General features: G+C 41.6%; 1 protein-coding gene across 1 annotated transcript in view; it reads left to right on the forward strand.

Annotated features, from left to right (window-relative positions):
* Positions 1-10,116, forward strand: part of cavin1b (caveolae associated protein 1b) — a 73,361-nt gene extending 63,245 nt beyond the window's left edge. The window contains exon 2 of the mRNA XM_068013424.1: positions 6,271-10,116. Within this exon, the coding sequence (XP_067869525.1) occupies positions 6,271-7,002 (732 nt within the window). The 3' untranslated portion in view covers positions 7,003-10,116. The remainder of the gene's footprint in view (positions 1-6,270) is intronic.
* The last annotated feature ends 2,963 nt before the right edge of the window (positions 10,117-13,079 follow it).

Here is a 13,079-nt window from a genome sequence, read left to right on the forward strand (position 1 = left end):
CTGCTGCAAGTGTGATCAGGACCCGAAAATGGTCCTGACACCTGAAAATGTTCAAAGTCCGGACGATTCAGTCCACAGCAGCCAAACAATACACCGCAAGGTCCTCCAAACCACAATGGCATAATGGCCAGATAATCTGTTGGTAGTGATGTTGGATGAGGGATAAATGTTGACTAGAACTCCCCTGCTCTTCCTTGAATAATGTCGTGGCTGCTCTCAGATCCACCTTAGTTTAATATCTCAGCTGAAAGACGGCATCTCCCTTGGTACTACACCGAGAGTCAGCCTAGACATAGACCCGTCAGCTCAAGTCTCAGGAATGCGGCTTGAAAACACACCTTCTGAGTCAGTGGCAAGATTGCAACCACTGAGTCAAGGCTAACACACATACATTTCCCTCACAGTGTTCCCAGAGAATCCTGCACCCCATTCATCATTGGCCAATGGACCAATGCCTTACCAAGTAGCATGTAAACCACGCTCCAAAAATCTGCATGCACTGATCCCCTGATTGTTTTCCTTGTGACCACATTGACTGCTGATTCATAAAATGACATTACCAAACAAATTGACACAATTCAGGCAGCTATTAAAAGAGGCATATTTTTAATTATTCATGTGGGTGTCGCTGGCAACAGCAGCATTTGTTGCCCATCCCTAATTGCCTTTGAAAAGGTGGTGGTGAACCGCCTTCCTGAACCACTACAGCCCTTATGGGGAAGATACACCCAGAGCACTGTTAGTAGGAAGTTCCCGGATTGTGACCCAGCGACAATGTAAAAAACGGCAATATATTTCCAAGCGAGGATGATGTGTGACTTGGTGAAAAACATGCAGGTGGTGATGTTTCCAAGCGCCTGCTGCCCTTGTCCATTTTTTTGTGCTTTTTTGGAAAGAACGTCCCTGGCCAACTTTCCACTTTGTTCGGTAAGTGCCAGTGTTGTAGCTGTATTGAAACAACTTGGCTAGAGGCGAGGTTAGTTCTGGAGCACGAGTCTTCAGCACTACAGCAGGGATGTTGGCAGGCTTAGCTTTTGCTGTATGCAGTGCATTCAGCCATTTCTTGCTATCACCCCGAGTAATTCAATGGTGATGTAGTGGAGCCTTCTCACTTTAGTTGTTTAACTGTCCACCACCATTCATGACTGGATGTGGCAGGACTGCAGAGCTCTGATCTGATTTGTTGATTGTGGGATCGCTTAGCTCTGTCTATAGCATGTTGATTCCATTGTTTAGCATGCATGTAGTCCTGTGTTTTACCTTCAGCAGCTTGGTATCTCATTTTTAAGTACATCTAATGCTGCTTGTGGCATGCTGCTCAATACTCCTCATTGAAGCAGGGTCAGTCCCCTGGCTGGAACGTAATGACAGAGGGATATGTCAGGTCATGAGGTTACAGATTGTGGTAGAATACAATTTTACTGCTGCACATGGCCCACAGCACCTCATAATTGCCCAGTTTAGAACTACTACATCTGTTACGAACATACGAACATATGAATTCAGAGCAGGCTTAGGCCGCTTGGCCCCTCAAGCCTGCTCCGCCATTCAATAAGATCATGGTTGATCTGATTGTAACCTCGTCTTCACATTCCCACCTAACTTTCACCCCTTTGCTTATCAAGAATCTATCTAGCTCTACTTTAAAAATATTTAAAGGCTCTGCTTCCACTGCCTTTTGAGGAAGAGAATTCAAAGGACTCACGGCCATCTGAGAGAAAAAATTTCTCCTCATCTCTGTCTTAAATGGGTGACCCCTTATTTTTTTTTTATTTTGAGATACAGCACTGAAACAGGCCCTTCGGCCCACCAACAACCACCCATTTATACTAACCCTACAGTAATCCCATATTCCCTACCACCTGCCTACACTAGGGGCAATTTACAATGGCCAATTTACCTATCACCTGCAAGTCTTTAGCTGTGGGAGGAAACCGGAGCACCTGGCGAAAACCCACGCGGTCACAGGGAGAACTTGCAAACTCCGCACAGGCAGTACCCAGAATTGAACCCGGGTCCCTGGAGCTGTGAGGCTGCGGTGCTAACCACTGCGCCACTGTGCCACCCTAAATGGTGACCCCTAGTTCTAGATTCTTCCACAAGGGGAAACATCCTTTCATCCTGTCAAGACCCCTCAGGATCTTATATGTTTCAATCAAGTCGCCTCTTACTCTTCTAAACTCCAGCGGATACAAGCCGAACCTGTCCAACCTTTCCTCACAGGACAACCCGCCCATTCCAGGTATTAGTCTAGTAAACCTTCTCTGAACTGCTTCCAGTGCATTTACATCCTTCCCTAAATAAGGAGACCAATAGTGTACACAGTACTCCAGATGTGGTCACACCAATGCCCTGTATAACTGAAGCATAACCTCCCTACTTTTGTATTCAATTCTCCTCGCAATAAACAATAACATTCTATTAGCTTTCCTAATTACTTTTTGAACCTGCATACTAACCTTTTGTGATTCATGCACTAGGACACCCAGATCCCTCTGCATCTCAGAGCTCTGCAATCTCTCATCATTTAGATAATATGCTACTTTTTTATTCTATCTTCCAAATGGACAATTTCACATTTTCCCACATTATACTCCATTTGCCAGATCTTTGCCCACTCACTTAACTTATCTATATCCCTTTGTAACCTCCTTATGTCCTCTTCACAACTTACTTTCCTACCTATCTTTGTGTCATCAGCAAATTTTGTAACCATACCATCGGTCCCTTCATCCAAGTCATTAATATAAATTATAAAAAGTTGAGGCCCCAGCACTGATTTGTTCAGCACACAACTTGTTACATCTTGCCAACTCTCTAGCCAATCTTCTATCCATGCCAATATGTTACCCCTCTACACCACTATTTTCCACAATAACCTTTGATGTGGCACCATATCAAATGCCTTCTGAAATCAAAGTACAGTACATCCACTGGTTCCCCTTTATCCACAGCACATGTTACTTCTTCAAAGAACTCCAATAAATTAGTTAAGCATGATTTCCCGTTCACAAAACCATGTTGACTCTGCCTGATTACCTTGAAATTTTCTAAGTGCCCTGCTATAACGTCTTTAATAACTGGCCTGTAGTTTCCTGCTTTCTGTCTCCCTCCCTTTTTGAATAAAGGAGTTACATTGGCTATTTTCCAATCCAATGGAACCTTCCCTGAATCTAGGGAATTTTGGAAAATTAAAACCAACGCATCGACTATCTCACTAGCCACTTAGGACCCTAGCATGAAGTCCATCAGGATCCAGGGACTTGTCAGCCCGCAGCTCCAACAATTTGCTCAGTACCACTTCCCTGTTGATGGCAATTTTCTTGAGTTCCTCCCTCCCTTCCATTTCCTGATTTACAGCTATTTCTGGGTTGTTACTTGCATCCTCTATAGTGAAGACCGATGCAAAATACCTGTTCAATTCATCTGCCATCTCCTCATTTTCCCTTATTAATTCCCCAGACTCTCTATCTATTGGACCAATGCTCACTTTGTTAACTCTTTTCTTTGTTAAATATCTATAGAAACACTTACTACCTGTTTTGATATTTCTAGCCAGCTTTCTCTCGTACTCTAATTTTTCCCTCCTAATCAATCTTTTAGTCATTCTTTGCTGTTCTTTATATTCTGTCCAATCTTCTGACATGCCACCCATCTTTGCATGATTATATGCCCTTTTTTTAAGTCTGATTCTATCTTTAACTTTTTTAGTTAACCACAGATAATGGGACCTCACCTTGGAATTTTTCTTTCTGAATCTATCCCATTTAGCACAGCAGTAGTGCCACACAACATGATGGCGGGTGTCCTCAGTGTGAATAGGGAACCTTGTCTCTACAAGGACAGTGCAGTGGATGACCAATAGTGTCACGGACAGACACATCTGTAACAGGTAGATTGGTGCGGACGAGGTCAAGTAGGTTTCTCCCTCATGTTTCTCTCATCACCTGCTGGTAGTTACGTCCTTCAGGACTTGGACCAGCTTGGTCAGGAGTTGTGTGATTGAGCCAGTCTTGAGTCTGGATTTTACCAGGTCTCTGGGGAACAGGCTGGGAGCTGGGTGGTGGTGAGGGCTGACAAATGGTGAGGGAAGGCATGCTCATCGTCGTCCTGCTGCCTTGCCATCTTGCCAGCGGTGGGGAACGTTGTCAATGACCCTCCTGCCCAGAGGCCAATTGAGCCACTTAAGTGGCCAGTTAAAGGCTTTTTTTCGCCTCTACTGGCATATTGCCAGCGGTGGGTAGGGTGGGGGGGTGGGGTAGGAGGCCTCTGCCGGCCTCTTAATGGGCTCCTGGGAGGGAGCCTCCTTTTCAGCCACTCTTTAGCCCACAGATGGCACCCCCCCCACCCGGCGGCAATGGGGCCTGTCTGACTGGTCACAGTGCCCCCAGACCCCACTTACCTGGTTGTGAGGACACCGTCCATTGTGGTGCCCTCCTCCTCCAGGTACAGCCCCAGCAGTGGCCATTGCTCCCGGTGGCGCTGCTGAGGCTGCTATACTTCCAGCCCTCTGATTGGCTGGCAGCTCTTGGGGCAGGCAGCTTTCCTTAATAGGGAATTAATTGGCTGCCACTGACAAGATGCAGCCCTGGGTCTCGCTGACCGCTGAAGTGGGGTCACCCCTGCTTTCGTGCATGTCAGTGGGACCCCCACCACCACCACTAAATTCAGCCCTTGGTGTTGGACATTGAAGTCCCCCACCCAAAATAATTTCTGTGCTCTTGCTACCCTCACTGCTTCTTCCAAGTGATGTTCAGCATGGAGGAGCACTGATTTATCAGCTGAGGAAGTGCAGTAGGTGGTAATCAGCTTGCTCACATTCGACTGGATGCCATGAGACATCATGGGGTCCAGAGTCAATGTCAAAAATTCCCAGGGCCACTCCATCCCAACTGTATACAACTCACTGCTACCTCTGGTAAGACAGTCATATGCAGGGATGGTAATGGACCAGTCTGGGACATTGGCTGAAAGGTAAGGTTCCATGAGTATGACTACATCAGGCAGTTGCTTGACTCGTCTGTGGGACAGCTCTCCCAATTTTGGCAGAAGTCCCCAGACGTTAGTGAGGAGGCCTTTGCAGGGTCGGCTGGGATGGGTGTGCTTTTGTTGTGACTGAATCTGGTGTCCAAGTCGATTCTGGGTCGTCTGTTCAGTTTTATTCTTATTATAGTCTGTCGTAGTGCCTTGAAACAACTGAATGGCTTGCTAGCTCAATTCAGAGGACAGTTAAGAGTCAACCATATTGCTGTGGATCTGGAGTGACTGCAGGGTAGTCTGGGTAAGGACAGCAGATTTCTTTTCCTAAAGGGCATTACTGAACCAAATGGGTTTTTACAACAATCCAGTAGTTTCATAGGTATCATTGCCGATGGTGGAATTTGAACTAATTTCTCTGGATTACTAGTCCAGGTCTCTGGATTACTAGCCCAGTAGGACAAACACTATCCCACTGTACCCACAGATGACTGCCAGACAATGGGTGCACAAAGGCTATTTCACCTTTTCTGGGGATGTTATTGGGTTGGCCTTGAAGGACGTTGATGGTGGGCTTCTAGTTTCTGCTTGGCCGCAGTCTACCCCTCCCTGTGCATGGTTGTCTTTTGCACCTGGTGGAATGGGACATTTGTGGACCTCTGAAAAGTGCATCCAAACAGCTTTGGTACCTTTCCATTTCCAGCTGGAGGCTCATATGGTCTGAATAGCATTAGCCCCATATTTCTGAGTTGCTCAGTTGCACAGCTTCACTATAATAGAGATTCACCTTTTCATACTTCTTGCACCACTGGAATAATCCCAGGAGAAAATGCAGAATATGTCAGTGAGAGAGATAGATCTTTTTAAAATCATGTTGAAATACTTGGGGTCACTGTTACACCATCTGAAGCTCTTGCCAAGTCAATCTGGAACTGGAGCTGAGCTCTCCATTCAAACGCCACTTCCACGGTATGAATGGCTATAGCACCTCGCCCTTTCTATCTCCAACCAGGGATCGGGTGCTCCGTCCTTTCACCCCTTCTCTGTGCATGGCTATGAGAATAAACAAAAGCATTTGTACATGCAGGCTGGAGAGGTCGAACACAAAACATCACAGGCCTAATTCATCAGGCTGTGACTTGTTGATGGATACTGGAAATCTACCTACCAGTGGAAACAATGGAGCTAATCTGAGCAAAAATATTATCAAATACTGGGGCTGAATAGCTTTTCGGGGATTTTGTCAAAGAAACTAACTTCCTTTGCTATAATATTGCATTTTGTATCTTTCAGGATGAAACACCAATGCCTGCGAAACTGAGCCTCGGTAAATCCGTAAAAGAACACATGAAAGCACCAGAGGAATGTGATGTAGGAAGAGAACTTGTGACCAATGAGAACCGCCCTGAAGGTGAAACAATCTCGCTCTCCTCTGATGAAGAGGTGGAACTCGAAGTCATTGAAGAGGAAACAACAGCAGTCCGCCTGAAAAGAAGTAGCATGAGGCGAATGGATGACTTCAAGAAGGCATTCTCCAAGGAATCAGTGGAAAAAGCTAAGCAAAGGACAAAGGATAATCTGCAGAAGACCAGACTGAGAACAAAGGAGAATATGGAGAGGACCAGACAAGCGACAAAGGAAAATCTGCAAAAGACGAAGCACACATTTGAAAAGAAAATGAACAAGCTCGGCAACAAGATAGTGACACAAGAAAGGAGAGAGAAGTTGAAGGACTCAAGAGCAAAGCTGAAGAAGTCCTTTACACCAGATCACCAGAGAACGGCAAGGTGTCGGACAACCGTCTACAGAATTCCACCATTTACATTTTACGTTAAGAAGATGAGAGATGGGGATGTGGTGGTGCAGGAGGTGGAGATGATGGAAGGCCAGGGAGAGGAACACATGATAGAAAATGAAGACAACACTGAGCTCCTTATTGAAGAGATCCCTGAGGAATCACTGGAGGAAGATAGAGATTCAGAAGAGACCGAACTCCTTCTGCTACAGAAAAGGGAAATTGAATAGCAACTTTGTTGAGTGGAAGTGACGTCATGTGGCTCTTGCTCGTTGGCTAAGGCAAATAAACTGAAATGGAGGAGTGAAAAGTTTCCGGAATAGTTGATTGTAAAGTATAAATAAATTAAGAAATGAGTGTTGTGCAACATTGTAATCCTCTGGTCTTAGTTATTCCAATGACTTGTTGCCAGTAAGCATTGCTTTGATTGGACAAAGCAAGCTGTATGTAACCTTCCCCCGAGAATACTAACAGGATTCTATTTCCAAATCATTTCAGTTTGAAGAAACAGCCTTCTGAAAGTAAACTTGTGGCTGTTGAAATTATGAGTGCATTAAATAATAATCAAACGGGGGGTGGTGGGGGCGGGGGGGAATCAATCTTGTTTTCAGAATTAAGTGGGTGAGCAAATTTATTGTTCACTTTCCAAACTGATATGAAAGTTGTAATCATGAGAATTCTTAAAATTTGTTCCATTATTTTTGCATTGGAGAAGCTTTATATTATGAAAGGTTTTAAAGATAAAGAGATTTTTTTCAATTATTATGAAGATTAGTACAGATGATTATCTGCCATATTTTCTTTCCTTTTGGAATTCTTAATCTTATTTTATTGATGAATTCTCCCAAGAAACATGAGACATGATATTGTGCTGGTCAGCTTTATCAAACAGTTACAAACTTAATCTCACAAATATGAGTAAAACCTAGTGCAAAATGAGATATTATTTGCCTTGTTTTCTAGTTAGCAACAGATATTATGAAGTCTAGTACAACATTACCAACTAGAACTAAATCATTAAGCAGCAAAGTAGAATATAATGTAGCTGAATGGCCTTTCTAACCTGAGTTTTGATGACACTGGCTTATGGTAGCAGTTGAAAGTATGGACAAAGTTTTGTCTGATACAACATAGGCCGGGGAAAAGGCAAAATCAACCTTATTACAAGCAAGGAGTAGACTTGGTGCATCAGGATGTGAAAAGAAGGCCAGAGAATGGGGAATGATTCAGAAGATTACTGTGCATCATATTGCTATGGTAATGGAACTTGTTAAAAGCAGAAAGAAATGTTGCTCTTGCCAACGAGAGACCTTGCATGGCGTCAATGCTTTTGTCTATACAAAATGAAATATGTTCTGCGTTCAACACATAGTTGGCACATCAATTACATGGAATATCTTACTTTTGCAGTTTTGTTTAATTTGCTTTTATAGACAATAACCATAGTAACAGGCAGAGATGTAACGCATTGCATGATACAAACATTGAAACTATTGTATAATAATAATTCATTTTAAGAAGTTCAATACATTATCTGTCAATTTCCTGTAGCAGCTACTTATGAATCATAGGAGCTAGTTGATGATTTGTGAAAATAACCTTTTGAATTCTGCAAGGGAGATTTTGCACCATATACAAAAACTTTTAAACTTACATTTTCTTCTGTCTATAATTTTACAGCTCAATGTCCTACACTACAGTTTTTTAAAAATTACATTCAGTAATATTCAATGTTATTTTTGCATCTATCTAGAATATATTAAAAATCTTATATCTGCACATACTGCTACATTTTTGCCATTATAAATTGCTCTGTGCACATTTATAATGGAAACAGCTGCTGTAAACTTGTCCTGCTGTATTTGCATCTCCCTGCCTGTAGAAGTTATGTGGATTCACCACTGGCAGGAAGGTCTAATCACAGTGTGACAAGTTTTCATAGGCAGAGTCCATTATAAATGTGGACAGGGGAATTTATACTGAAAATTTAAAAAAAAAGACAAAATGTATAACTTTAAAATGACAACTGAATTACATCTGTGTGCCCTAATTCAATTATCCCCTGCTTAGTAATTCCGCTTCCTCTAAAGGCCATACTTGGTCTTGACTGTCCATGTGCAACATCATAAATAATATATTAGCAAACAATATGAGAGACAAGGCATAAATAATCTTTCATCCCTGAAACAGTCTTGAAATTATACTGCATGATACTAGCATCTGAATTCTTAACATATTTGTACGAAATTCTATTGTCTGCTAGTTTAACGGATTAATTAATTTGTTTAAAGTAAAAGGGTAATTTTCTCTGTTTAAATAACATACAATGGAATTTCACACAAATGTATTAAATCTTTGTAACTAATATTGTGCAATATAGTTTCAAAGTTGATATTCCAAAATTTGATTCAGTTTGGATTTCATTAACAGACATTTCTGCTGTTTTTTCCATTGTATTTGGAAATATGCAGTTCCAACATCTTGGAATTATGTATTTTTCTATTTGTAAATGGTAACCATGTTCCAGACACCATATTTGAGAAATAGACCATAATTTGTCCGAGATCTAAATATTTTCTAACGGTTGGAAACAGTGTAATGTCATAAGAATGAAAGACTTTTAAGGAATTTTAAAAGGCCATTAGGCCTAACACGCCTGACGCATCTCAATAGGTCAACCACACGTAGCTGCCTTCTCACAATATGCCTCAATCCCTCCTCTCTCCAGAAGAATGCCTAATTTTCTATTTGTCACATTTATACTGTCTGTTTCAATAGCCTTTAGGATTCCACAGTATAAGTTCCTTTGCCCATTTTTCCGTACAGCACTGATTTGCAATGATGCTCCCACATGCTTTGATACTTCTTTGCATCTCATAGCTTCCTGTTTAAAAATTAAATCAGTTTTATGGATCTATGTTGTGATTCTATTTCAATTCCATCATCTCTGAATGCAAAGCAAGTGGTGCAGTATAAAGAGGTTGTTCCATGTTTGGAATACGAATCTTTTAGCAAAATATAAATTTTTTCAATGTATATTTTCACCAAGTGTCAATTTCAGTTTGACTGAAAACCAATAGATAGATAACAAGTATACGATTTGGTAAAGTATATGACTGTATCCTGGAGATCAGTATGAAGCAAGAAAGCAAACAATGTATGCAATATCTGTATGTAAGAAACATATAGAAATTCAGAATTGATATTTAGCTTACAATTTTTTCAACACAACAACAGTTTATGAATATACACTATGCAGCAGCCTTTGAAAATTTACCTTCTATATATTGTATTTTCATTGTAGGCAAATGCTTAACAATTCATAATAAAAACAATCTCATATACAAGAGGTAATTGTTTGTGAGCCTGTATTATTCCTTTGTGTTAAGGTGTCTGGTCTAATACCATCACCACTTTCTCAGCAGGAAGTAAAAGAGCTACCATGTAATAATGGACCTTACATAATAACACTAAAGTGGATGACATTTCACCTAATTTTCTCCCATTTTGTCTCCTTCACTCCTGAGGACACTGACTCGCAGTGGGATGCAGTTCTACGGACACTTTCCAGTTCCTACCCAATTTACTCTAAAGCAGTCACAAATTCCTACAATCACCTAGAAATTCCTAAAACATCCAAGCTCATTCAAATGTTACTTGAAGCATGCATTGATGGAACTTGAACAACCTGTGTTGTGAAACAGTTGTCAGAGAACTTGCTGTTCTGTATCAGCACATGTTGTCCAATTCTAAAAATAACTGTGTGGACAAATTATCACTGAACTATGAAAATGTTTTGTGTTTTCCCTAATTGGCCTCACAATGTAGAAGAATAAGCACTAGTAAGGTGCAGGTTACTCAATGTAGACAAGGTTTCTAATGACAGACAATGCTATACATCAACACATAGATAATGGCCTTTTCACAATCTGGCTAGCAGACCCCACCACTATAGGATGCTGCATTCTAAAGGATTTCGTTATAGAGAATCTGGTAGAAGTAAAAGTTGTACCACTTGGGTTGGAGAAAGCACCAAGCACCATACTAAAAGATGAGACAGAGGCTTGATCCCCACTCTGCTGAGATCCTGATCTGTTGTTTGGAGAGACAAACAAGAAACCAGGTACCTCCTGGAAAGTTGGAGGAGAAATCAGAAAGAAAGTTATCACTGGGACAGTCTCTCATGCCTCACAGTACCCAGCTGAAGAGCATCATTGGTGGAGGCTTAGAAGCAGATCAACAAAAACAAGATGTAAGCAGAAAGAATAGACAAAACGAGGGATAGTAGTAGGAGCTGATACCCTCAATAAATGATCACTAAAAACTGTTAAAAAAGTGGCACAACATATAACCCAACTAAAATTGTCAATAATGCTGACTGTTCTTTTCTCTAATGGGGAACTTGAATTAAATGTTTTATGCTTCAATCAATTCTCTGTGCAATTTCCCAGAAGCAATCTCAAACTAAAGAATGCATGTGACTCCCTCCAAGTGTAACATTATTACACTGAATAGTACTATTAGGTTTTTGTCAATGGTCCATGGTAATACTTCAATGGACCAATGTGTTCCACACTGATAGTCAACAGCCATTTAATGTAATGACTGATGAGAATAAATAATGGATTCCGTCTAACAACTGCTCTGTCCCTAGACCGCTCGTTTACTCCTCTCAGGAGACGAGCATATTACAGCAAACATATGGCACTAAAATGTGAAGAGTAAAGATCAGCAGAGCAGCTGGGACCAGAGAAACAACACAACAATGCATTAATGTCTTTTTTTGATGGGAAACTCAACTGACAAATACAGAAGATCAGTTTTTACACTGCATGGGACTAATCGATTGATGAGTTTAGATTCCTCTGTCTCAGCCCAGCAGGATCTCTCTTTAGAGAAAATGTAACTCCCTTGATTAACAGCAAACAGTTCTGGTTTATTTGTAGAATGGCACTGACATTAAAAGCCCTGAAGGAGGATACAGCTACAGGAAAGTCATGTACGAATGCACACAATGAAAGATGAGCAAGGTATAGGTGAAGGACAATAAATCAATTAGAATGGAATTATCCCTGTATCATAGGAGCATAGCAACTGGAGGAGGCCATTTCGACCCTCGAGTCTGTTCTACCGTTCAATGAGATCATAGCTGATCTGTGACCTAACTCCATTTACCCGTCTTTGCCCCATGTCCCATAATACCTTTGGATAACCAAATTCTATCAACCTCAGACTTAAAATTTACAATTGATATGGCATCAATTGCTGTTTGCAGAAGAGAGTTCCAAACTTCTACTGCCCTTTGCATGAAGAAGTGTTTCTTAATATCACTTCTGAAAGGTCTGTCTCTAATATTTAGACACTGCCCTTGAGTTTTAGATTCCCTAACCAATGGAAATAGTTTCTATCTATATTGGTTCCCCTTAATATCTTGGAACCTTTGATCAAATCACCTCTTAACTTTCTAAATTTTGGGGAATACAACACTAGTTTGTGTCATCTCACCTCATAATTTAACCCTTCATATCCAGGTATCATTCTCCTAAACCTACGCTGCACTCCCTCAGAGGTCAATATATCTTAGTTTAGTTTAGTTTAGAGATACAGCACTGAAACAGGCCCTTCGGCCCACCGAGTCTGTGCCGACCATCAACCACCCATTTATACTAATCCTACACTAATCCCATATTCCTACCACATCCCCACCTGTCCCTATATTTTCCCTACCACCTACCTATACTAGGGGCAATTTCTAATGGCCAATTTACCTATCAACCTGCAAGTCTTTGGCATGTGGGAGGAAACCGGAGCACCCGGAGGATACCCACGCAGACACAGGGAGAACTTGCAAACTCCACACAGGCAGTACCCGGAATTGAACCCGGGTCGCTGGAGCTGTGAGGCTGCGGTGCTAACCACTGCGCCACTGTGCCGCCCCAAAGGTGTGGTGCCCAGAACTGTTGACAGTACTCCAGGTGTGGTCTAACGAGGGCTTTATATAGCTGTAGTATGGCTTCTATCCTCTTTGTATTCTAGTTCCCAAGATATAAAGGCCAGCATTTCATTAGTCTTCTTGATTATTTTCTGTAGCTGTTCATGATTTTGTAACGATCTGTGTAACTGGACACCCAAGTCTCTTTGGACCTCCACTGTTTCGGGCTTTTCACCATTTACAAAGCACCCTGTTCTATCATTTTTAGGTTCTTAGTGGACGGCTTCACATCTGCCTACATTGGAATCTATTTGTCATAGTTTTACCAAATCACTTAATCTATCAATATCTCTTTGTAATTTTATGCTTCCATCT

The sequence above is a fragment of the Heterodontus francisci genome, chromosome 33 (genome assembly GCF_036365525.1).
Source record: "Heterodontus francisci isolate sHetFra1 chromosome 33, sHetFra1.hap1, whole genome shotgun sequence".
Classification (NCBI taxonomy): Eukaryota; Metazoa; Chordata; class Chondrichthyes; order Heterodontiformes; family Heterodontidae; genus Heterodontus; species Heterodontus francisci.